Source organism: Salvia splendens, chromosome 9, assembly GCF_004379255.2.
Source record: "Salvia splendens isolate huo1 chromosome 9, SspV2, whole genome shotgun sequence".
In the NCBI taxonomy this organism is placed as follows: Eukaryota; Viridiplantae; Streptophyta; class Magnoliopsida; order Lamiales; family Lamiaceae; genus Salvia; species Salvia splendens.
The window spans coordinates 10970669-10998263 of NC_056040.1; the positions used below are offsets into that span (position 1 = coordinate 10970669).

Sequence of the window (27595 nt, forward strand, 5' to 3'; positions counted from 1 at the left end):
TGAGCAATACTTATGTATAGCTTTCCACTTTCTTCAATCATCATATGTAGGATGAGTGACATTATTGTTAATTTCATAAAAATTGTCATAAATCAATTACTCTAAGCATATACTCCCTCCATCCATGAAATATTGTCTAAGTTTGACTTGGTACAGGCTTTAAGAAATATGAAGAAAAGTGAGTTGAAAAAGTTAGTGCAATGAGGATCTCACATTTATATATTAGTTTTGTAATAGAATGTGAGTGTAAAGAGTTGGTGGAAAGTGGAGTCCATTTACCAAAAATAGAAAAAAATAAAGTGGACAACTTTTCACGGACGGACCAAAATGGCAAAACTGGACAACATTTCATGGACGGGGGTATCTCAGACTTCACCAATAAAATATAGGCAATTTTGTATATATCCATTACAATGCACTTATTAGAGTTCAACAATTTCCAAACAAGTATATTACTATCTCCCTAAAAATTTGTTACTTATTTCTATTTTTGTTTGTTACTAAAAATTTGTCACCTTTTACTTTTACTATTTTTTATAGTGGACCATACATTCCACTAGCTCATTCTCACTCAAATTTTATTACTCCCAGGGGCGGACGCAGAAATGAACATTAATAAGGGCTATATTTTCAAAATATAGTTTAAAAATATTTTTTAGGTAATTTATATGATTAATAAGGGCTTTAATATAAATATAGGTATACAATAGGAACAAATTATAAAAATTTATAAAAGAAAAATGTTAAAAAAAATTCATTAAGGGCTAAAGCCCCACCCTTTCTCCTTGTGGGTCCGCCCATGATTACTCCCCCCATCCCTGAAAGTTTCCAATTTTTCTATTTCCGTCCTTCCACAAAATTTGTCTCATTTCACTTTTTACCATTTTGGCAGTGGACCTCATATTCGACTAACTCATTCCTACTCACATTTTATTATAAAACAAATACTATAAAAGTAAGACCATGTTCCACCAACTTTTCCAACCCACTTTTCATTACATTTCTTAAAACCCGTGCCGGGTCAAAGTGAGACAATATTTGGGGGACTGAAGGAGTATAAAAGTAGGGCCGATATTCCACTAACTTTTACTCCATATACTAGTGGACCCTACATTCCCCTAATATACGCCCTTCGTCCAAAAAAATAGTCTCAGACGTCACGAGTTTTAATAAGAAATTGATAAAGTAAGTGAGATGAGGAGAAAAAAATGATTAAGTAAGAGAGATAGGGAGAAAAAGTAGGTAAAGTATAAGAGAGGAGAAAACGTGAGAAAAGTATGAGAACTTTTCATTTTAAGAAATGAGACTATTTTTGTGGAAATCTCAAAATGAAAAAATAAGACTATTTTTTGTGGACGGGAAGAATATAAACGTAGGACTCACATTTCATTAACTTTTTCAACTCATTTTCTATTAAGAAATCCATGCAGGATCAAATGACGACAAATTATTAGAGGCCGATAATAATAATCGAAATTTAGCTAAGACGGAGCTCAACATACATGTAGTAGCAGTAGTTGAAATAGCAATCCCGAGAGAAAATGTATATTTTCTGATTAGAGTGTGTCAGAATTGTCCTTAAGACCAAGTTTATCGGTAATATGAGACCGACCGCCAGGTCATTTCATAATTTAAAAAAAAATATTGAAGTTGGTCTCTCTCTCTTCGAACGCAGGTCGGATGGCGTGCTACCACCGACCCCTTGGTCTCTCCCAATCCTTTGATGTTTACTCCAATGAGATTGTGCCTCCCATTAGTTGATATTTTTTTGATAAAAATTACATATTTTTAATATATTATATTAAAAATTATAAAAATTATACAAAAAATTTATAATTTTTCATCTTTTATAAATAGAGACCACATTTGCTATAGTTTTGCATACAAAAAAATCTCATCTTTTCTCCTCATATAATACTTTCTTTGGTACAATTTCTTATTTTGTGGTCCCCTTTATTGTTTGTTTTTATAATTTTTAGTTTGTTATTCATTGTGTTTTTTTATATATTTTACGGTGTAATAATAAATATTTCTTGTAATAATAATATTGTTGAAAAATAATATAATAAAATATATAATAGTGTGATTGGGTGGTCATTGATAAATTATGAAAAAAATGTGTGGTTGGATTAGATGAATATTAATGATATGGAAGATGACGTGAAGAAGATAGAAATTAATTAAAAATAAAAAAAATGGATGGTTGGATTGGGTTGGCTGATTGGTGATAAACATAGTTTAATACTTTTGGTGCGCTACAGTTGATGGACCTGAAAATATTGACGCGCAACTACAAAAACAATCAAGTGGTGGGGATGCAAAGTCACATGCCCTCGTCACTCTCTCACCCACATATCGCCTCAAACTCATCGACCATAAATATGCTAACAGCTCTCAATTTGCAGAGCATGCAAAGACAAAACGAGAGAGAGAGAGAGATAGAGAAGAGATCTATTGTGATGATAGCCGTAAATATGCAAAAAGATTACTTTGCTGAAAAGTCGAAAGTACATTGTGTATGATTGTTGACTATCCAATCACCTCCGCCCTCCACAAAACCCTAATAATAATTGTTTCCGACATTACATTATTGTTTTTCTCAGATCTAAAGCCATTGATTCAGCTCGTGAGTTCAAAATTGGTGTGTGTGGTGCAGTGAGGAGATGAGGAAGGAGATTACAGAGTCATGACAGAAGAGAGTGAGCACACGCAGGCATTTCTATAATCAGTATATATATTTGTTTAGACGTGTGCTCACTTCTCTATCTGTCATATAACTTTCCACTCCCACCTTTTTCCATTATTACAACTCTCACTGCACCACCTATTTCAAGATTGCTCTGTGTGTGTGTGTGTGTGTGTGTGTGTGTGTGTTTATTCATTAATTGAAGAGATGATTATTAAGGGAAATAGGCACAACATCGAGTGTCACACGCCTCAGTCTGCAAAACACACCTACACATAGTGAGATTTTTCTGTTTTTTTCAGTTGTTTTTAGAAGAACATTTTCGCGAAATGAATATGAATGTTTGAATCTTGAAACCCTCTTAGCTCTATCTCATGTAAATTGTCTTTTCAAGTTATCTTTTTAACAATTTTTTGTATAATTAATTCATGTGGAAGCAAATTTCATTGATCTAGTTATGACTTGGATTACAAATTGAAAATAAAAGTTTGAATCTTGATGAAGCCCTCTTAATTAGGTCTATATCTAATGTATACCGTTTCTTCAAATTATCTTTTTCACAGTTGTTTGGTTCTCTCTTTTATTGGAGGAAATTTCTTATCATATGTATCTGATCATGAAAATAAATTGTAAATCTTGAAACCCTTTTTAGCTCCCTCTATGTATATGTTTCTTCAAATTATCTTTTTTTGACAATTTTTTCTTTGTATTTTTATGTGGAAGAAAATGAAATTAAAGCCTTAATTTTTATTTTTGTTTTTATTGGGGAAGTCTTGAAGCTTAATACAAGTAGAACTAGTAACTATTGTAGGATAGAGGTTATGCAGTGATTAGATTGCTACTCCTTTCATTTGAAAAAAATTATACTCAGAGGCGTGACTTTTGATGTTGTCATTGTTGGAGTTGAAGATTTGGTAAGGTACGCCTGGCCACTGTTCTGAAATAACGGCAAAGTGTTTTGTTGGTTGCATTTGAGCCATACTCATTTTCCTCAATAAAATACTATTATCAACAAAAAAAAATAAACATTTATACCATACCCAAGTTCAAATTAATTCTTGAAAGCAAAATCTGGATTTTTTTCGCTTTTAGATTTAAAAAAATGATTCTTTTGTATCTTTGCCTCTACAAAAAATATGGGATTTGTGATTCCATTACCATATTTTATGTGATTTGTTCGTTCCAACCAAATTGGTTTTCTGGGTTTGTTTCTCTCTTGAAATTGGTTATGGTAACCTCTTTTTCCCTATGAAGCTTGGGTGCAGCTCAGAAAAATAAAAGGTGTTTTTTAGTACTCCATCTCATATGTGAAGCTGATGCGCATAGAATTATGGGTGTCATCGAGAATGAAAATTTTTCTTATACAGGTTAGGAATATTGGATCTTTTCATTATATTCTGTTTATTTATTTTGTTTCCTTTCTGGAAGGATCCCCACTAAGACATTTGGTTAATTCCGTTTCTATATTTTTTACTTACTTTCTTGCAATCAATTTTCTTGGACAGCCCTTGCTACTTGTTGCTGGAGGCTGAAACTTGATTTCCCAGATATTCTCTTTTCATGTTAATTTTATTACTATTTGTCACAGAACATTCGAGATTTGTAGGAAGCAAGTGATGCTGCTGAAAAAGAAACTCCCGAAAGTTAATTGCTTAGTTAGTGTTTGTTTTATGTAAACTAGCTAATCTGATTTTAAAGCTCTACTTTGGGTGTGTTACTGATTTTTTTTGTGTTACTGAACTTGTCTTTTTGGCTTTATTATTCTGGTATTTGGTGCATGTTCTTTCATGATAGATTTGGAACACAATTATGTTTGTTGTAGATATATTTAATCGTTATACTCCATAAAGATATCTAGCTATGTATAGGTTGAATTGTGGTTCAGAACCTATGAAGAGAAACTGCTGATGGATAATGTTTCTTATGGATATTCAAATTTTATAGACTTTTAGGATGCATTGATCAATTTTTGTGTTGCTAGTAAGTTCCCTTATGAATTGAAAAAAAAAAGATTACCTAATGTTGGCATTTGTTCTAACTGGAACGTCCTTGATAAAGGCTTCCATGAATATGTGTATATGTGGAGGATACCTAAAGATATACTGTGTCATAAATCAAATCTTGATGGCCATAGTTTATTACAACATCTTGCTTTTTTTCAGCATCTAATTTTGTTGATGTTTTCACAGCCGTATTATATAACATATGAAGATTTTTTTGCGTTAAGAGTGAATCACATTATCCCAATCAAATGGAGTAGTTCAATTCTTGGTCTTCTCATTAATCCACCAGCTATCAGTTTTCATCGATATGCATCTCTTATATAAGAAGAGAACGTATCAACTGAATAAGCGAGTATGTAACAATTATACATGGCACTCATATTTACTAACTTTGGAAACTTGGTGTGTACACTGGCTCACTTAACTTTTAAGTATTGTTATTCTTCTTCTTCTTTCTCTTTGAATGAGCTAGTGTTAAGAAGGTAATACAATCTCTTAACTTGTGTGTCGCTTATCTTATCATTTGATATATGGAATTATGGATGCATCATGCATCTAAGGAAAAGATTGAAGTATAAATTTTCTTCTAAGGTTGTTAGGCTTATTTTTGTTGCAGTCTCGGGCAGATCACACTGAGTTATTTTGTGTTTCTTTTGTTCTTTACGGAGTTAGGGAAGGGCGTGGAGTTGGAGTTGACGGGACTTGTTGTGCGGGGTGATTTTATTGTTTTTGTTGGAAGTATGATTCTAGGAAAATCTCTTGCTTGGGAAAAATAAAGCATTCTAGCATCTTGTGTTTCCTTAAGTATCTTTGAACTGCATAGAACCCAAATTCAATATGCTAATAATTGACAGTTGTTTTGAACCTGAACTTGTTTTCGTATCTTCCCTTTTTTATCAATCCTCTCTGAACTATATATGTTTGAATTCAAAAACCCATATTCGTTTAGTATTTTTTAGGAGACGTTCAACGGTCCACTAAGACCACGCTCTATGTTAAGAGACCTAGCTAGTCGGCATACATTTTGGATGGACTAATATTTTAGGTCACCGATATCCAAGCCAGACATGATTTTGGGTTTCGTTTAGTGGGAGGCCCTCATCATCTTTGCTCTCCTTTACATATAAGGATAACACTATTACTAGTACATAATCTGATTTCCTTTTCTTTAATTTCGTCAAGTTAACAAAATAATGGAACAAAATATTCTCCATTAAGAAATATGCTGCATTTTGATGTCTCACTTTTTACTTCCATACTTGATCTCTCAATTTGTTTACATTTAATTATCTAATTTGAGTTAATTCTTCTCTCTCCTCTACATAGGTTTCTCATGCTTGGCTTATTTAGTGGATCCATTTTTTAAAAAATGGATTGATTCCTTGTACAATGCACAAATACTGTTATATATATGAGAGAAAAATTGAGTTTGATTGACTGTCTGCCTTTTATGTTATGATCATCTGATTGATTCTAATATGAAGTTTAGTGTGATGCTTGACTGAATAGATTATCATGGAAGAATCAAGTGGTAATACCAAAAATCTGTTTGGTGAAATCTCTGATTCCAACAGCAGCAGTGTAATCGGTGTGACATCCTTGCACGACCCAAGGGCCTCTAGCTAGGTTGAGGTTTCTCTTCGAGAAGAAGCTCACGCCTAGAGACGCTGGCAAGCTCAATTGGCTTGTCATTCCCAAGAAGTTTGCTGTCCTAAAATCCTTCCCTGTCAGGTAGGGAAAGAGGTACATAGCGTTGTTCATGATATCGAGCTTCTGTTCTTAGATCGTTCTATGCAATCTTGGAAGATTCGATATTGTTATTGGAAGATAGCCAAAGCTTTGTGTTAACTAAGGGTTAATTGGAACAGGTTTGCGATCAAGGGATAGGATTATTTTATCTTCTTACAACAGGCCCCGGGCGAGGTGGGCTCGGCGTTGATGGAGATGAAGGCAGTAGATGTCATTGAGAGAATGGATACTGGCAATGTACAAGTGAAGGAATATATTGTACTTTCTCTTTGGTGTAAACTATTCGGCGCGTCGGAATTGTGTTGGTTAAGTTGCCTTTTTCATTCTTATTATTTTCCTAATTTCAATTATGCAGCATGCGTTATATATTTTGATTTGGAAGAAAGGCTTAATTGTAAGACTCCATTCGTCAACGAAAAGTTTAATTATGAAAACAATTGTTCAACGTTGTTTTCATCGCATGATCTGAATTGACAAAAAGTCAAATATTTTCTACTATGAGTCACAGTTCCAACATTTTACTATTAGCTAGAAACACACTCGTTAATAATTTCATAAAACTTTCCATACACAGATACTGCATACGTTTCTTATATTTTTGCATATGATCTTTAATTTTCTTCTTCTTTTGAAGGTACTACCTAACATATTTTTTAATGCAATTAAGAATGTTAATTTGTGTCTTGTAAATAAAAAATGTCTTTATTGTTAATATCTCAACTAAAATTAGAGAATACAAATAGAAGCTTCTTAAAAAGTAAAAGATTGATTATTTTTCAAAAAGTTTCAAAGCAAATCTATTTTTTTTTATCATTCAAAGATAGGTTTTTTTTATAGTGAGGGAAACAAACTTGTAATTTATTCAAACTCCTCGACCAAGGAGGAAACCCTAAAGTTGAAGACAACTCAAAGATACAAGAAGTCGAGAATTAGCAAGCTCATGAGATCATATGGAAAATTACCGAATAAAAAATCCAAAAAATTAATTCCATCACTTCGTCAATTCATGCAGTGAATATTCTAGTTTAGCTGAGATGGGACAAAGTAGCGCCCAATTGGTATTTAACCACTATGATCATTTAAAGTTTACATATTTTAAACAATAAAATAATCAATTTGCATTTTAAGTATATCTTCGTGATCATCAATATATTCGTGTGGTACGTTCAAGGTTAGTTTACACTTTACATAGTCAAGTCATAATCAATTTGCGAAATCGATGATGTCGACGGCCTAATTTGTGTGATTAGGTAAACTCCTGCATCATACTAGTATCATGTAGTGAATATTCTGGTTTTTTGAAGTAAATCAAAATTCAGTGACGAATTGCAAAGATAATTCAGTTACTTGAATCATAAATATTTTACAAGAATGTAAATAACCATATATTGTTTACACTTGATTTTTAAGTGAAGGGTCTTTTTGAACCCTATGGAACGAAATTTTTACATTTTACACTAAAGTTTATGAAAAGAAGTTATTAGTATATCTAATTAGTAGAATAAAATGTAAAGATAGAATTGTTAATAATTGCTACCACTTATACATATTGGAAGTCCATAAATTTGTGGCCTGCGCACAAGTACACACATAACTGTTGTTTACAAAATACATCACTCTTAGCATGATTTTACTTCACTCTTGTTTACAAAACACATCACTCTTAGCATGATCTAACTTCACTCTTGTTTACAAAATACATCACTCTTAGCATGATTTTACTTCACTCTTATTTACAAAACACATCACTCTTAGCATGATCTAACTTCACTCTTGTTTACAAAATACATCACTCTTAGCATTATATTACTTCACCGTTGTTTACAAAACAAATAACTCTTAGCATTATGTTACTTCACTGTTGTTTATAAAACACATCACTCTTAGCATTATGTTACTTCACTGTTGTTTACAAAACACATCACTCTTAGCATGATCTTACTTCACTGTTGTTTACAAAACACATCACTCTTAGCATGATCTTACTTCACTGTTGTTTATAAAACACATCACTCTTAGCATTATGTTACTTCACTGTTGTTTACAAAACACATCACTCTTAGCATTATGTTACTACAACAAACAGCATCACACAAGAGACGAAGAAAAAAGCAACAAGGATCGCCAAATTTCTCTGCATAAATAACTTCAAATGAGCAATAGCTTATCATCTGCTTAAAATCCAGCTGGTCAATTGATCAAACACCTTCTAGCATCAACATTTACAAATCAAATAAATAATTAAGAATGAAAATTTAGCCGAATTAGAAGAGGATGAACTTCAATTACTATTATTACAAGAATTTCCGTAGCTCAATTTCGCCATATTTATAGCTGAAACCGATCGCCGCCTTTGCTCGGGCAAATTCTAGCTTTGATGAACAGAGCTCTGAATTCTTCAATAATTCTTGAATTCTTATACAACATTAAGCAACCTAAGAGTAATTAAACTCAATTTCGAGCCGGAATTCCCATACCGGATAATGATTCCGGCGAGCAGCGACTTGTCGATCACCGTCTTCAGCTTCACATTCTTCGCCCCGGTCAGCTTCTGCACGCGCTTCGCAATCTCTGCCAGATGCTGCGGCTCCAGCTCCACCACCGACGCCACTGTCGCCACCTCCGTCTCCGACAGCCGGTTCGCGATCAGCTCAAACTCTGCCGCGATCTCCTTGATCAGATCCACTCGCTTCATGTCCGTGAAGTTAACATTCAAATGAAGTAAAAATTTACATAATCTAATTTTTCTGTGCATTGATCATTATACCCCACCTTGTTATTGTGAAGTAAATTTGTGATAGAGAGAGCTAATTTCTCCTTTAAATTTGAAAATTACATGTATTAATACTAGCCCTTGCTTTTCTTGATCTTGTGGCTATAATTTGTTCTCTAGTTATGTGGTTAATGGACTATTGCCCTAGATCACTACTATATATATATATATGTTGGGGAGTGATCAATTGCTAACTCATCATTTAATTGCTAACTACAACTAATTTAAGACCTTAGGATTTTAGAAAACTTGTGCTCTACAATTTGCCACGTGTAATTTTTGTTTTTATTAATTAAATTGAAAAAGATAAAAAAACTACTAAATTAGGGTTTTTGATGAAAATGTCAATATATTGTTACGAAAGTATCAACACAATGCTTTGAGAATGTTAACACATTGCTTATATTGACATTCTACATGTATTATATTGATATATTTTATATATCATGTTGACATTTGTTGTTGTACGAAAAAATTGAAAATTTTTGATTTTTTTTTCAAATTTTGACATCGGGACATATGCAAGTGAGATCTCGTTAGAATACTTATGAAATTATCTTTAATTTGATATATGTTGTGTGAAAAAATAATTTAAATCGAGAAAGTTATATGCATTTTAAAGTTATTAGATATTTTTCAAAAGTTAGTTACAACTAATTTGTTGTAAATTGACCTTAATACCCTTATTGACGTTTTTTGTTGATCGTATTGACATTCCGGGGCTAATGATCTAAGCCATTAATTTGAATATCTAATGGCTATTATTTAGTTGTAGTTAGCAATTAAGTATTGAGTTAGCAATATAACACTCCCCTATATATGTTATATTTATACTACTCCCTCCGTCCCGGCTAAGATGACACATTTATTGACCGGCACGAGATTTTAGGAGTTATTGGTTAAAGTGTTTAATTGGAAAGAAAAAAGCACTACGAAAAACTCGCTAATTAGTGACGGATAATTCCGTCACTAATTAGCAAAATTTAGGCACTTAATATGATTAGTGGCAGAATAGGTATTGACAGCTGCGTCATTAAAAAACTTGTCATTATAAAACTTTAGTGACGGATTTGTAAGTCACTAAAGTTACTAATCCAGTCAATGACGGTAAACATAAATGGTAAGTTAGTATTAGTGACGGAAAAATCTATCACTAAATAGTGACTGTTGGTTTTCAGTCATTTTATCTGTCATAATCGACCATAGAAAAATATACATAGTATTGTTTGCATTACATAAGGTTACCACTGCTATATCATTTGTAGAACCTATAACCGTAGAAGTTGAACCAAGGATACTCCATTGAATGACATTTAATGCACCAATTCAAGAGGATAAAATTTTATAGTACTCCTTACTTAGTAATTAAATTTAAATATAGTTTTCCCATAAGCAAATGATTTAAATATGTTGATAAGGGTGCATATTTAACCTTAGGGGTACATGATTTTAATAGTAAGATATTTTGAATTATAAGATGCATAACTTTAGCAAACTATAAAACACTAAGTATGAGAAAGAATCTTTGGACAACATTAATATTATCTTGTTAAAAGAACTGAAGTGCTACAAAAAGCCACATAAGATTACAACTACTCAAAACAAAACTTCTAATGAACAAAGATTGCATAACATTTCAAGTTTGCTACAAGTATAGTCGTGACTCAACTTGATACATGCATGAATTTCATAGTAATGAAGAGTAGAGACCTATGTAGCAAAAGGCAAGGTATGAAAGAAATGCACTAAAATTATGCAGCTATTGGCAGCTATGTCCAGCCAAATAAAGTGAAATAACTAGGAACACGCTTATGACAGCTACGCTTATGACAGCTGAGGAATTATTCCTGTGAACACAAACTTGCCTTGTATTACAGATATAAGCTTTGACATGTGAATGTAATTCTAGATATGCTTCTGATCTCTTGTATATTATGCACATATCAAAACAAAGACCCCTTGATCAAATATTCAAAACAAAACATGCAATTTAAAACAAGACAGCTCATGAATATTTACGATATTTACAAAACTATTGCCCAATAGAAAAATGAAGTTTAAAGAAGAATTCTTCATGTAATGCCAGGTGTATATGAATATAAACCAAGATACAAAAATGTCCTCAAATTGTTTGTTTATAATAGAACATTTCCTCTCCAAATAACGTTCTTGGAACAAGGGATTGCCACCCTTGATTAGAAAACCCCACCTCAAAGTCTCAAATTCAAAATCATGCATATTGTTCATAAGATGAGCAGGCTCAAAGTCTCAAATTCAAAACCATGCATATTGTTCATAAGATGAGCAGGGTTATATTGAGTAGAATCATGATTAAATGAGTTTCTACAACAGACTGAAAATGAACATCCTCTATTACCTTTCAATACAAACCATGAAGGGGGAAAAGTGCAAGGTAAAGCAATTCAATGCATGTCATTAGGCTTAGGATTCCATTCTTATTATGTGTCAAGTAACCCATATGTAAGGTGAATCAACAGGTAAAAAGTATAAATAAATAAAGACATTCAATCTAATAAACTAGAGCATAACTTGCATGAAGGGAAAAAAAATTAAACTTTCAATAGCCACTAATTAAGTCTCCAATTGCTAGGTGTTATATAACCTGCGTTGCACCAGCAAGTTCCAGATAAGCAACTTTCCCCAAATAACTAGCTGATATCCCCTCCTTCACATTTGTAACTTGGGCTTTTGTCACAAAAGCAACAAGTTTTTTTGTTGCCACATAATTTTTTTAATTGAGTTTTCTTTAGAACTTATAAGATACTAGTAGATTATAGAAATAAGTCATAATGTTCAAATGAACTAAGACTGCATCCACTTCCCAAAAATAAAGTGAAATATCTTATCGAGTACGGATTTTTATCTTAAGAAGATAATTAACACTACAAAAAAATAACAATTTTACCGACGGAATTTTTCCGTTTGTAGTATGCTTGTCGGTAATATTTACCGATCCCGTCGGTAAACATATCCGACAACATCACCGACAAAATATGACGTCGGTAAGATAAATGAGGAAATCCGACTGCAATTACCGATGGATTTTTTAATTAAAAAATCTGTCGATGATTGCCAACGGAATTCTAATGTATTTCTTGCAGATTTATTTTCTGGTTTTACAGCCATACAACACAATATCATATTTTCCATTATACCATAAAATGGATAACAATAGCCAATATTTTTATGTATGCAACTCTTCAATACAAATAAATTACGCAAATGAAAGGTAATCGTTTTATTTAAAGTGAATCTTAAGTTTTGGTTACAAGTCGCAGAAAACAAAGCTACAATTTACAACAATTCTAAAATAATCGATAGAAAGCCCCGATTCAATGTTTCCTCCCGTCAAAAACATCTCCGAACGACTCGCTCTCATTACTGAACTGGTCTTGGAAGGCATTCTGCCTGCCTGGTTCTATAATCAAATACGAATGGAATTATATATAAGGCCACATGCACGCCCCTGGCATGATTTTAACAACATGCTCGTTTCTCCTCAGTCCTCAACAACAATTTCTAACACAGCCTATGGCATGCTCCTAAATAAATGAGTGTACTCATGACCATGAATAAGAGAAAAAATAAAACGAAAGCGGCTTACCCTTGTAGCCTAGCTTTTCTCCATGAATAAGAGACATCTGGGAAAAAAAAAACTAATGGTGATTAATCATAAAGCATGGCCCTTTTATACTTGGTTCGAAACCATATATAGTTCACAACAACAATATGTTGATTGAAATTCACCAACAACATTTATCTTATAAGGGTACAAGCTTATGGAAATTGTCATCAACTTTGCAAAAGATTCTTGGACGACATAAATTTATTTAGATTTCATTAACAAAGAATCATAGTCAGTAGATGAATTGAATCAGCTAGTAGCATCATTCTGCAATCAGGAATATAATTGCAGCAGGTAGATGGTGAGAGAGAAGCAAATGCAGAGACCATAAGACTTGTTTTTCAATGAAAAAATGCTTTAGCATACTTCTTGGCCAAAGTGATGAAGTTTTGGCAAATATTAGGTTGCTAGCTAAGGAACAAACTGTACGCAGAATATATAAACTACATATAGCCCCTGTAATAATCAAATATAAAGACAATATAAAGTTTTTCAATGCATTGACATCTTATTCTTAGCATGATAATTTTGATATCCAAAGTTGTTCTATACATTTCATTAACAAAATGAGTTTTGGGTAGTTAACTAAACAAATCTTACCCGGATAATATTTACTAAGCGACAAACACTTCGAGAGCTCGGTTCATATGCAGCAATAGATTCATCACTGTCCATGCATAAATAAGAGATCTCAGCTATTAGTGGAGTATTAGTTAAACACAACCTTTATGTTGCATAAAAAATAAATTGAGTGAGATACAATTGAAATAATAAAATTAGAAGCATTCAAGAATGGGAATGTGTTAAAGTTCAAAGGCGTTTGGGTTGTCCCGGCCTATCCAGATCGTGTGGTCCACTTCTCAAAGGCAGTTGCAGATGCCACAAATGCTATCTTAGACCCTTCTTCATCTTATTCCAAAACTGCATCAAAAAATGTGTTACTAATTGTATTACAAGCAAAAGTGAATAATTGTAGTTAAACTAAGGTGTTCAACTTAAACTTGTCAGCCTTACATCAAAGATTTTCAGAATTTTGGTACTACTTTGAAAACTTGTTGCGAGATCCTACGGAGTCAGAATTCAGTGAAACCAGTGAACACTAAATGATACACAAGTTTAGTCTACAAGGTTAAAAATTCAGTGTCTAATTCACAGCCATTAAAGAGATACATGCTTTTTAATACAGACAATCAGAACAGAGACATAAGAAAAAATGTCATTTTGAAAATATCACTATAAATCATACATACTTCGTTAAATCTGAAACTTTTACACAAGTTACCTAACATCTTAAACCTACTCCTGTTAAAATTTCAAGGCAAACTAAAAAGATCTGGTTGACCAGATGTACCACTAAAGTAACTGCCGAACTGGGCACTTACTGGTAGAATTTTAACTCCTTCCCAAAATTATTCTCATTAACTCAAACACACCCTTAACATCAATATACACAACACCAAACCTAATTATACCCACATATAAATCTCAAGGCATCCAAATTTTTTTTTTTTTTAAAAAGCCTCAACCAATTAATCCCCAATAAAGTCCAATTCTTAAGTCACACAAAGGTTTGGGATTACTATGAGCATAATTCCTCATCACATTATCTTATCTGAAGAGATGGATTCTAACATGCAATTCACACACCTTATTTTAAAGAAGTTAAAAGATAGGAGATGAGTTACTTTTCTATGTTAATTGTGAGCTTTGAATTAATATGAGCAAAGAGCTTAGGCCTTAAGCTGATTTCCATTTTTAAGATAAGGAGGAAGATGGTGAGAAGGTAGGGTGTGAATGGAGAAAGAGAGAAGAAGGCAAATTTTCTTTCTTCCCCAGTGAGTTGGCCGATTGAGGGTGGGGAAGAATATAGAGAGTTGGAATCTTTTGCAAGAATGCTGAGTAGTTCTTACCTGAACTAGATGATTTGATGGATCCATATGAAACTAAACCCTCTTGCTGCTAATTGATAGAACAAAAAGGCAAGAAAAAGTTGGGATCAAGTTTTGGAATATTTTGTTGATATCAGAAAATACCATTCTAATGCAAAATTTATCTATAAGCACCTTTGATCTTCTCTTGAGCTACCATACACACGTTCTCTAAAATCTACAGCTCAAGAAGTGAAATTCAACATTAAAAGAGGCCTATATGTTAAAAAAAATCAAGTGAAAAGATTGAAGAATATGATCAATACCTCTACTCCTTGAGCAATCTTCAAGGCTTCTTCGTGTCAACATTAATGATTTCTGCAAGTTTGAAAGTCTAATGTGGTTTATGGTTTTGGTGCAGGTAGCTTAATGTAGCTAAGATTGCAAAATGCTCATTAGATTTAAAATCTATCAGAATTCAATTCCACACATTACAAATCCCCCAACTCACCATATCATCCACCAAATTACCTCAATTTAATCACTGAATCAGTGCACTTGCATCAATAAAACAGCCGGTAAGCATTTCCATTTTACATCCAATTTCAGTATATTAGGCCTAAATTTTGGCTCTAGCCTCACCTTTCCATTCCACGCTTATTAAACATTAAAACATAATAGTAATATTTACATTATTAATTAAGGAATTATAAGGCTTTTAAACAAAAATTAAGGCTCAAATATTCGCCTGTTTTTGTTTTATCCAACTGTTTTCATGCTAGGACACGGCTGCGACGAGAGATTGCCCCAAATTTAACTGAATCCAATTCAAACCTAAGCAATATACTTCAATCCATGCCTAAATGTGTAATAGGAGGGTAGAAACAAGATTCTCACCTTAATTCTCAAATATTGGAGCTTGACTTCAATATTCAAAAATTCTTCGGCGAAGGGGCAACGGTGAAGGCGACACAATCGGCGACGGCGGTGGCTGTAGCTCGGCGGACGATGGTGGTTGTTCAAGGAAGAATGTTTTTTGAATATTTGGGGGGGGGGGAGGCAAACGATATTATGCTACTGATTATTTAATTAAATTCTTAAGATTACCGACCGAATCAGATCCCGTCGGTAAAGAATTTAACATTAAAAAAATGCTCGTTAGGCTTAAAATAAAAACGCCGTATGAAACAAAAGGGGGAAAATAATACCGACAGCGAATCCCTCGGTATGCCGTCGTTACTCACCAAGGGATTCTTGTCCGTCGGGAATTCCGTCGGTAAATCTCGGTTTTTTGTAGTGTAATAAGCTCCTTGCATCCCTTTTTAAGAGATCAAAACTTATTTTCTAAAGCATGGAACTTTTAAGGTTATAACAACTTAAACATCTTATATAATAATTTAAGGTGCTAATAATGAATTTGCAGATACCTTTTAAATCAGTACAATGTGATCATCATTGTTCCAAATCATGGATGATTTCTTATGGAGTATAGTTTTGCGTTTGAGTAATAGAGATTATATATCTGAATACTCTACTTCTTTCCAACGTATAAATCAAGTCCTAATGGAGTTTATAACCTGCAAAATAACATCAATTCAAAATGAAATTATATATTACTCCAATTCATAGAAAATGTGAATCAGCCACAGGGAACAATCACATGTGTGAACAAGGTCTCAAACCTATTCTGAGACAAGTCTCAACTTTTTTCCCTAGATTAGTTATACAATCATTGCATGAGACTGGAATTGCACCTACATAAGGAAGAGTAGCATAGGGTACAATGTTAGGGAGTTAGAAGGTCTAACAAATTCATTCCCAGACAAGTGGAATTGACATGTGCAATTTTCAGATTTAAAAAGAGTCCTATTGTTGCCTAAGTAAATTCTACTTGTAAGGTCATGCAAAATGTTGTCACTAACATTGTTCCTTCCCACAACAATTTTTACCTCGTTTCTTATTTAAGAAACAGCACCCACAACCGATCATCAATTTCCTTAACTACTCATGGGTACCATCTTTTTATTTTATATCCATTATTTATTTCAATTTATTTATAATGTAATCTAATAAATTAATTTCTCAATTAAAATAAATATGATATTCATTAAAAAAAAAATTACATAATTAAAATTCTAATTAAGCTGAAAATTACATAATTGAAATCCTAATAAAGCCTAAAAATTACATAAACAGAATCTATACATTTATTTGCATATAAGAAAATAAAACAAACTTCAATTCTGATCCTAATTAATTAAAAGGAAACGAAAACGATTTAAATGAAATAAAAAATAAGATAAAGGTGAAGAAAACAAAACAAAAAATAAAACGAAATGAGGGTGGCAACTTCAACACCATAAAGCCACTGCCACCACTAGGCCAACCATTAAATTTGTAATTTAAAACGTCGAAAAACTAATAAAGAAATCAGAAATCAGCGGGCTGTCACTTAACATTTTGCTTGAAAGAGTAACACCCTTCATGCCAACCCACTCGAGTGGGCCGCGTGGACATGATAAACATCCACCTTTGTGGATTCTCTAAGCCACGTGCCAAAGTTACATAGGGATGACATCTCAGTCTAACTGAGACCAGTTTTCTAAATGAAAAGCAACATAAGAATTTTAATTTCGTAGTAATAACGTGGGCAGTAGGATGATGATAAGTTATACAGGGAAGCTAACCTGACTTAGTTAACAAACTTTATTGGTACACATAATTCACAGTTAATATTGCGTTTTCCTGTATATTTGTAGCCCCATCAATAATACTTGGTTTCTCTCATACTTTTCATCCATCTATACCGCTTTAACTACCCCCTTAAGAAACCCAGTTTCAACTCTTTCTCCACCTTTTGTTCTACATCAACACTCAAAATGACAAATACATATATAAACCTGTTTATCTTTCTTAACAAAACCTAGTTTGCACTATCTCTCTTAAGAAACCTAGTTTCAGGTTTCAGTTATAAATTCATAAGAAAAAGTTTTATTAACATTGGAGAGGATATAGGAGGCTACAAAGTTCTTGCTAATGCAAGAATAATTATGTGACCTCCAAAGCCAGACCAGACATTAATTTTCTCTTATGTTTTCCTGATTTTTACTTGTTGCTATTTTCATAATTTTATTTGTCACGATTATATGGTTTTCTTTATGAACCTCAATATAAGTTTCACCAGAAGTCGCTATCCTGGCAATAAAACTAAATACATAACTTATGATGAACTTCTTAAGTCCATTTCATAGGACATCATGGGTTTAATTGGTCCTTTTCAATTCATAAAAGTATAAAGATTTCAAAATGATTCGCTCCAAGAAAAGTGAAGTTAATTTCACATTGTTTAGAAACTAAGTTCAATTAATACCTACTTGGAAAAGATGAGCAACTGAGAAAGTTTATCTCTAGAATTTAACATAGATAGTCATAAAACACTGGCCATTTAAGAATAATATTAGAGGGTAAAACTCAATAAGTAAGGATGATGAAAAAATGGGATGAAATGGAAAGCTAATATTGGTTTGTAATAAAACATCTTCTGGTATAACACATGCATGAAAACTGCAAGCTATTAAATTAAAACCATAGCAACATCCATGACCGCATACACACTAATCAAGTGCACAATACAATGAATGTTGTAGGATCTTTCCATCTTTTATCCAGAATATTTCATGATCACCTTAATTAATTCAACATCAAGGAAGACTTTAAGTAATTAAAGGGCTTGAAAGGACAGTTCAATGCATTCCTTGTTTCATGGTTAACGATTGTTAGCATTTAGCATTTAGCCAGGGAAATACATTATTCTCATCAGTAAATCTACCGAAACAAATAATATTCGTACATTATGAATCCACCAGGTGCAGCTAGCATGCTCATCACATCAGATGCAGTTATGTGTCAGGATATCCACAAAGTAGGTCTACGGGGCGTGGATACTTCTCATATTGGAAAAGGAATGCACTTGAATTTGAATATTAGGAAACACACATATACATATACCTCACTCATCCATCTTTTCCAGTCCATAACCTGATATGAGATCTTCATCGGCCTTTGGCAGTTCGTGGATGAGATCCCTTACAAATCAAGGAGAAAGGCTAATATGATGTTAGGGGCAACCTGAAACTTGTAACAATACCAAAGTTACTTATAATGATAATAGCAGGTTCCGGGCCAGAAAATTAGATTATAGTCAAGGCTCACCTACGTTTGGTCTATCGAATCAGTGTGAATTAAACACATAACATGTTGCACAGAGTTTTAAATAAAATTTTTAAAACTGATAGTGGAGCCCATATTCTCGTCAATTATTAAACTCGAATCTTAACATACAAATTTATAGACTAAAGTCATGATGATATAATGGATTTTAATATTATCACCCTCATTTTGAAATATATTTTGCAAGGGCTTTACCGGAACAATCAACTTAATATGAAGTCATTGGACTGCTCTACTATCACGCATATGGCATATGGTATATCATTCAGTTAACGATAAACTAAAAGATCGTCAACGCACATGGGCTTCCAAGATTTCATAAAGCCTTCAAAACCTAAATTAGTTGTTATTCCTGGTAATCATGAGCAGTCACCATATCAAAAATCAGAAAGGTTGAATACTTTTCATCAATTAGATTTAATAGTGATCTGCAAGTTTTGAGAGACTGACTATTATCTATGACCATGATTTGGTAATGACAAATAAAACCAAAAAGATACAAATCCTCTTGTAGTGGCAGTATTAAGGCAAGACTAAAGCTAGCACACAATTTCGACATCACATTCGAGCACATTTTGTATGAATAAAATCCCTAGACAGTACTATTTCTTTCTAATTTATTCAACAAATTTTATTTTTCATTAAGGAAACCCTTTATAAGTAGTTACCATGTTTAGATATATTAATACTAATAGAGGAAAACTGAAGAATTGCAGCAATGATTTTACACTAATCAATAGGGTGGTGCCTATTTCTCCATTTTAATGGACATACATAACGATTGATATAATACGAACTTTTGAGTAGGACAATGTTTTGAATTTGCTATCACTAAAACAACTTACTAATTAGTTTACTTTTACTCTGGTCATTATACATATTCGATCTTGCAGATATGATAATATAGAATCTCACAAGTTCATCCCATTTCTAGATGGTTCTACAAACAAAGGCACAGTCATCGAATGGTATGTCTATGTCCAAATTGAGAAATTCATTTTTGAGGCAATCAGGACGGTTTTGACCGTCATGCTTAAAGTTTTCAGAATTATATTAATGAATACATCAATATCTTATAATGTCAATTCATAGAAGAGAACATTAATTCAAATAGTAAGAAGTAAAGAACTCCAATTTAAGTTTTTAATGGCATAACTTTTAAGTGTTTGACATAGCTTAGCCACTATCAAAGACAAAGATTAACAGCAAACAAGGTTGTCTATATGCTCAGAAACTCATAAGCTAATGGACACCATCCCAGAGCTCACCCGTAGTAACAAAATATCTCAAATCGAGTTCCAATAAATCATAAAAAAAGTGATATCAAGAAACTACATACCTGAGGATCCGGAACTAATCACGAGAATCAATTAACTCACAGGCCTATAGCAACGCAAATTGAAAGTGAGTTAAATTAATTGTGTTGTAGGAGTATATGATTGAATAAAGCTTTGGTAAAACATAAAAACATGATCTTCATTCATACCTAAATCTGAAAACATAATTAAGGACAACGAACTCCGTGATTCACACACTTATCACAGACAAATCCAACAAAGAAACACAAACAAGATGATTAATCACATAAAATATAACCGAATTAATCATCTTTTTCCAGCAAGAAAAAGATAGAAATAAACCAATCCTTCCACTCGAAAGGTGAAAGGTTTTGTATCAGGGAATCACTGTTTTACTTAGGATAAAACTGACAAAAGCGCAGTAAAAATCGATACTTATCTATATGACCCTAGATTAAATATACCAGTAAAAAATAAAAAAAATTAAACCATATAATCACAACTCCCGAAAAAGAAGATGAGTACAAACTGGGGTTCGTCATTTTGTTGATGTACGTTGTTTGCAAAGGGTGGGAGATGTGTCTTTGGCAGGTCCCCAGGTGTATCAGATAGGGCAATGACGCGCGCGTGCGGCGTGTATGTGTATGTGTATGTTTGTGTGAAGGGAGGAGGGATGGAGGCAGAGAGAGGCGGTGGAGAGAGAAGCTGACAGAATAGAAGTGAGCACACGCATCAACAAAGGTATAACTCTATACAATTGCCTGCTTGTGCTCGCTCTCTTCTGTCAAATTGTCCATTCTCTTCTCCCCTCTTTCCCCCCAAAACACACATATATTTTTTTCCAATCAAAACAATCCACAAACAACAACGGATCAGACCTGAAAACCGGCCGCTGCTGAGGTCTAAACCATCAATTAGGGTTTCCCCGATTTTTTGTAGTGAGTGGATTCCCAACAGAACCAGCCCCTCCTACTTATAGTAACACGGAAGACCTTTGGTTTCATTCATGCAATACATCAAACAGTTGCTGGCAGTGACAGCTCTCCTCCACGCCACCATGCCAATCTCCATACAAAAGAAGAGGAAACAATTAACATCAAAATTGTGCGACGCCTTTCCCTTTGCCCCCACCACTACTGCAAACTTCTTCCTCACAATCAATTGAATCCAATCAATGCTATCGAAAAAGACAAACGGATTGTCGGACACACTGTTGAGAGGACTTTTCTTTGGTTCGATGTGATGACGTGGCTGAATAAGGAGCGTTGGATTAGTAGTAATAGCGGGTCATTTCCGTCCTTTGATGATAATAAACTTTGGGAGTTGTTCCACTCATTAAAGTACCATCTACTTTTGGGATTAATCCTTCCATTAGAAAAGACTAAAATCATAGTACTAATAAAAATAGAAAAGACTAAAATCATAGTACTAATAAAAATAAATGAATTGTTTGATAATCCAATTGTAATATCGATGATATGTAATATGACTATCTTTTCCTAATTATTAAAGAGTACTAGATATGATTTGAACTAAATTAATTTACATGGGACGATGAAATACTCTACTAATCAATAGGTTTGGGGTTCTGAGTCATCACGGGAGTAGATGAGGAACAATTGTGGAGATATATTTGAATCGATGACTACTGAATTTAGCACTTGTATTTGAGAATCGTGTCACAGTATATGGTTATCGTAATTTCTCATCAAAGCGTCTTTTCGATGAGGCTCAGAATGGAAGTGGGACGTCGAGTGGTTGGAAATTATGGAGCATGCAATGCAGTCGCCATAAGTGCGACTGCATTGCAAATAACCTAGTATAAAATTGATTGAGGCATGATCCTGGGCTTTTGGGCTTTAGTTTTTATCCAATGTATGCCATAAATATATTGAGTAGTATCGGTCTATTTTAAAATAAACTATAAAAAATCACTATTTAGTGGTGGAAATATCTGCTACTAAATCTTATATTTCCGAAAAGTAACCGAGTTAGTGGCGGAACAGAACCGCGACAAAATACTTGTCACTAAAATATCAGTGGACGGAAATTTAGAGACCTACAAAATAAACTAGTACTACTAGTATTATTTGGATTGAAAAACTTACTCAATGTTATATAAAGAAACTAGTATGAGACCTGAAAAAGAACACCAGTAGTCTTATTTGGATTGAAAAACTTAACCAATGTCACCAGGCTGCATTTTGTGTGCGAGAAGTGATGTCTTTAGATTTGTGTTCAGTATTTCGTCCTACTAATTTTTACTTCATCAGTTCTCCATCAAGTGTCTACTTTCTTTTCCGCATCAGTTTTAAAAAATGTAAATGAAAATAGATTGAAAAAATTAGTTAAAAATACAAGTCACACTTTCAGTAATAAAATAAAATGTAAGTGAAATGAGTTAGTGGAATGTTAGGTTTACTTATCATTTATAATAAAAATGTCTATGAACACTTGATGGATGGAAATAACAAAAGTGAACACTTAATGGGGATGAGGGAGTGTTGTTTATTTTGTTTGAGAAGTCTGTTTAAGAAAAGAGAAGGAGATATGTTAATGTTTATGCTTTTTAAATAAATCTAATGGATTTATGAAGTAGTGAAGTTTTTAGGAGGATTAGTATAGTTTGGATTCACATAATTTCGACATATATAGTCATCATGCCAATTAATGTCTCAATATATACCCAGAAAAATTCGATTTGAACATGAAAATCCAAACTGAACTGAAATTACTGATTTGATTCGATGTTCGAGTGGTTGATTTTGCACATCTTTAATTGCAACAAATTATTCGATATATTATTGTTTCCGATGTTCTTTAATGTCTCAATAGAATCGATTAATTTAAAATATTTAATTTCACCAAATCGTTGAATAAATCATACTACCAACTTGTGATTCTACGTTGGCACAAAAGATAATGCCACTGTAACAAACAACACCTATATAATGAAGAGTCTTGAAATTTATTTTATAGGTTCCATAAAATATTTCCCCAGACATTCTTTTACGCGTGTTTGGTGTGTGTCTATGGTAGAATTTTTCAATTAGACGTGCCTCCAAGTACCAAGTTGGAGGATCTGAATTTTCTAAAACTTCTGACTTCTTACTTTTATTTCTTTTGAAATTTGAGGATTGAGCGTCATTTTGTTCAAGGAATAAAAGTTGTTAGATCATAACTCAGTTTATTGATGTGTATTATATACACCAATTTTATATTATACACATGATATGCAAGTATAAGAAAATGCAAATATAAAATGATGCATAGACACTAACGACTCCAATTGATAAAGATACAAAAATAGAGATGCAATTAGTTAATTTATGGTACAAAGAAAAATATCCTTAAGTTAGAGAACATGACTGTTAATTATATTTTAATAATATATCATTTTTATGGACTGCTTCCATTTGTGTTCATTAATTTTAATTGGAACACTAAGCATGTGAATATATTTTGAAGCTCAGGTGAGGTACCATTTTTTTACTGAGAACATAATCAAATTTGACAATGTAACAATCGCTTTTACAAACCAAACCTAATTGTGAATGATTGTAAAATACTATTAAACCTAAGTTCCTTTTATGTCAATGGATGCTTGACTAAAACCTAATCCTCTTTATTCCGGCAATTATAACCCATAAAGCTAAGTGACTTTTGTAAAGAGTTAAATTTAAAATTAACTAACAAGAAATAGGAAAATGGTGCCCGATTTTTAAAATGGGATGTACATTGTGCCCTATTTGGATAAAGAATTTAAAGTCGGATAGCATTTTTTAAAAATTATTTATGCTCCACCTTTGTGAGTTATGTGATTCGTTTTTTTTTTCACTTTTCAATTTTTTATTTGTTAAGCTGTCATTCACCAGAGACTGGTAGTTGAAGCTTGTATTCATTGTGTCACTAAACCCAATTTAAAATTTTTAATTTTTGCTAGTTCATTTATAAAGTTCGCTATAAAATGTTAGAGATATATATTGAGGCGAGACAAGATGGATAAACACTAAAACAACGTACCACATTATTTCGAAATTTCCACAATTCATTCGAAACTAATAGTACTACAAGTTTGGTAAAAGCAAAAATGCGGGTGAAAGCAAAAAAAAAGATTATTTCATTAGTTAGAACATGCAAACTTGGTTTACATTTTCAAAGTTACGCAGTTAATACTTAAATCCACATGCATTGATCATCACTCCAACTTAGGAGCAGCATTGGCTTCCTGAAGGGACATCTTTCTACCAATGGTAGTAGCTGATGATTGGACGGTCATAACCGAAGTGCTAGGCGATGAAGGCCAGCCTCCACCAGCCTCTCCGTTGTGCGGGAGGTTACGGGAGTGTGACGTGGCAGTGGAAATGGCGGTTGCAAGCGAAATCGGCATTAAGCACAGCCCCTTGCCTTGAAGGTATTGCATGGCAGAACCCATGTCCTCCTCCAGCAGCTTCGCCACCTGCTGTTCCGTCGCTGCCATCCCCTCCTTATTGTTGTTGTTTGATGCCGTCGCCGGTCTCCCCTGCGCGCGCACACACACATAAATACAACTTTTATGAATCCAATCTTCTATGTTGATCAACATTGAACATCATTTATAAAATGATAATGCCATGTGACAAGAAATAGTACATATTGAAAATATAATCTTGAAAAATAAAATACCATGAAGAAGGCATGATTATTACCTCTGGTGACTTGTCTGGAGCTAAAGGAGCCACAGCTGCAGCACCCCCTAATCTGCTCATGCTAAGAACCTGTACATTTCCGCATAATTATATATGAATAATAACTTTGATAGAATAGAATAATAAGAGATTTTTTTAAAAAAATTACTCCATGCTTCAGCTCTTACAACTGTCTTATTAATATACTACAATCCATACAATTTGTCAACCCAAAACAGATTTAATTAATATATTTAACAAACAAATCTAGATGTGTGAAAGTATATAATAATGCATACATATATCTGTTTATAGAGGGAGAGAAAGAGATACTTTGACTTGGAGCTGGAGGAATTTGACATAATCAATTATCTCATCCAGCATTGAGGCCTTGTCTGTCTGTCATTCAAAGAAGCACCAAATCATTAGCTTAATCTCTCCAAATCTCATATGATTACCTTTCAAACCCTATTTTTTTTATAAATAATTATCAATCCAACTAGCATCATTATAATTTAATCAGCAGTACTAGTAATATATCAAGCAGGAGTAGATTGCAATAGACACCAAACAAATAATCTTCCAGTTAATTATTGACCAATAATTTTAGATGGTATACATTGTATAATTACAGATGTGTAATATCGATACAAATAAAATTACATGCAAATCAGTATACATTCTACATTTGAACACGTTCGCAAGATATTCACTTTGATTTATATTCCAAAGGTTCATTAAATAGCACGTGGCTCTGCAATTTGATTAGCAAAAAATGCAAAATGTTATTAACAAGAATTAAAAATATATTCGTAATTTAAGGAGCTCAAGACGAAGCTTCATCGATTCTGCATGAGAAATGAGTGCTACTACCCTTTACTCTAAATTATTGGTAGTAATTAATATGATCAGTTAATTAGCTTAATTATCATATAATTACATAATTAAGGGATTGACGTTAGTATTAGAAATCAGAAGTCAGGGTATCACCTTATTAGCATTGGGTACAAGCTCCTGCAAAGACTTCATCCTCTCCGCAATTCTCTCTCTTCTTAACTGCGCATTAACCATTTCACCCACGTAAGGGGAAAAAATACTACTAATAAATATAAATGTTCTCTAAACAATGAGGAAAAAACAAAGGCAAAGAAATGACATCAAAATAAAATCAATATGGAGAGGAGACAAAAAAGAAGCTGCTTCTGTAGTGTATAGTAAAATGATTCGTACTCTTTCAGCGATGCTGTGAGGATCGGTAGCCTGTCCTCTCCTTGCTCTGACCTTCTGCTTCGACCGCCCCGCCGCCTCGTCTCCACTCGTCGCTGCCGCGGCCCCTCCGAGACTCTGAGACTGTTGCAAACCTCCTCCCTTTGGAATATTTACAAAAATCAATCAGTATTAATTCCAAAATTTGTTCAGGGGATCTTCTATTTTAAATCTACTGTTCATAAACAAGCAATTTATCAGTGATGTATGAATCGGCATGAAATTGGGGGAAAAACCTGAAGGTGGTGAAATTGCTGAGATTGATTTGAATTCTGACCAGGCAATCCAGTGAAGACGTTGAATAGGTCTTTAATTGATGCATCATTTGCCTGAATTTATTTCACATTGATTCGAATTCAATTGTTGGCACAAAAAAATTAAATTAAAAAAAGGAAAGGGCAAAAGGAGAAACGGCAGACCGGATTAGCGGAATTGGGAGACGAGGAGTCAACGACGTCGTTGTGGTCATGCATCGGCGCGGAGAAGCCTCTGGAGAGCAGCAACTGCTGCTGAAGCATCAATGTCTTGGCGGCGCCGCCGCTGATCTGCTGGTGCCTCATCCGCAGCGCCGCCGAATGATCCTCGGAATTCCCCGGCGGCGGGTGGTCGTCGGCCCAAGGAAAGGAGGAAGGGGTGGGAGGCACGGAGGAGAGCATCTGTTCGAGAAAGTCCTCGTGTGACGACGTCGGATCGAAATTGGAGGGCTGCAGCATTTCGTGGAGGAATTGGTGCTGATTCATCACTGAGTTGATGCTGTTCAACCCAGGGGATTCTGGTTCTCTGCTGGGTTCCCTCATCGCAGATTGATTTTGCAGTTGAAAGGAAACTGCAATTGAAAGTGAGTTGCAGAGGCGAGATCTTGATGGAGCAGTCGTTTTCTAAATGGGGAAGAATTATATTAAGCCACGAGAAATATGAATCATAGTAATGACTAATGAGTTGTCTTTCTCGAATCACCTCTATATATATAGAAAAAAAAATGCACCCAGCTTGCACAACACTTTTTTTTAATAGAATACATAAATTAATAAATTTAATAAAAAATATTTTATTGATATTTAAAAATCTAAATTTAAATTTAATGTTATAAAATTAAATCTAAAATCATGTACATATGCAAGCATATCATAGCTATTTAGGTCATCTCCAATCATTTACGTCAAACTCAAACTCATTTTTAGTATATATCACAAAAAAAATAGTTTTACTCCAACCATTTACCCCATTTTTGAGTATTTGTCTCACACAAATTTTGTAGAAAATACTATATTTGGTGTTATTCCAATGAAAAATCTAAAATTGAGTTTGAGTTTGGTGTATGGTTTGAGAAATTATCTACACAAAAAATGAGTTTCTATATATAGTTGGAGATGGTCTTAGCACTACTGATAATATATTACTTAATGCAA

General features: G+C 33.5%; 2 protein-coding genes and 2 long non-coding RNA genes across 32 annotated transcripts; 1 reads left to right on the top strand and 3 right to left on the bottom strand.

The window, feature by feature from the left end:
- Positions 1 to 2217: 2217 nt before the first annotated feature.
- On the top strand, positions 2218 to 6748 carry LOC121747830. Of its 4 annotated transcripts, none has more exons than XR_006039354.1 (3): positions 2218 to 4053; positions 4192 to 6420; positions 6558 to 6748. It is a non-coding gene; the product is annotated as an uncharacterized LOC121747830 (long non-coding RNA). The 4 variants fall into 4 exon arrangements; XR_006039353.1 differs by having other exon boundaries at positions 2218 to 3605; positions 3941 to 6420; XR_006039355.1 differs by having other exon boundaries at positions 2223 to 5041; positions 6199 to 6420.
- A 1984-nt stretch (positions 6749 to 8732) lies between these two features.
- Positions 8733 to 9133, bottom strand: LOC121749137 (ATP synthase delta chain, chloroplastic-like). Its single transcript, XM_042143736.1, has 2 exons — positions 8916 to 9133; positions 8733 to 8853 (listed from the first exon to the last, which is right to left on the bottom strand). Exons 1-2 carry the CDS (start codon positions 9131 to 9133, stop codon positions 8733 to 8735), a joined length of 339 nt encoding a protein of 112 aa, XP_041999670.1.
- Positions 9134 to 12446: 3313 nt separating this feature from the next.
- Positions 12447 to 21420, bottom strand: LOC121748317. Of its 26 annotated transcripts, none has more exons than XR_006039446.1 (9): positions 21132 to 21419; positions 20295 to 20338; positions 15623 to 18853; positions 15052 to 15103; positions 14921 to 14963; positions 14768 to 14813; positions 13458 to 13778; positions 12837 to 12873; positions 12447 to 12650 (listed from the first exon to the last, which is right to left on the bottom strand). It is a non-coding gene; the product is annotated as an uncharacterized LOC121748317 (long non-coding RNA). The 26 variants fall into 26 exon arrangements; XR_006039461.1 differs by having other exon boundaries at positions 15623 to 18859; XR_006039450.1 differs by having other exon boundaries at positions 20783 to 21419.
- A 2930-nt stretch (positions 21421 to 24350) lies between these two features.
- LOC121749759 (bHLH transcription factor RHL1-like) lies at positions 24351 to 27105 on the bottom strand. The gene is made up of 7 exons (XM_042144384.1): positions 26606 to 27105; positions 26423 to 26515; positions 26151 to 26288; positions 25911 to 25976; positions 25254 to 25319; positions 24942 to 25010; positions 24351 to 24775 (listed from the first exon to the last, which is right to left on the bottom strand). Exons 1-7 carry the CDS (start codon positions 26981 to 26983, stop codon positions 24452 to 24454), a joined length of 1134 nt encoding a protein of 377 aa, XP_042000318.1. The 5' UTR covers positions 26984 to 27105; the 3' UTR covers positions 24351 to 24451.
- Between the last annotated feature and the right edge of the window lie 490 nt (positions 27106 to 27595).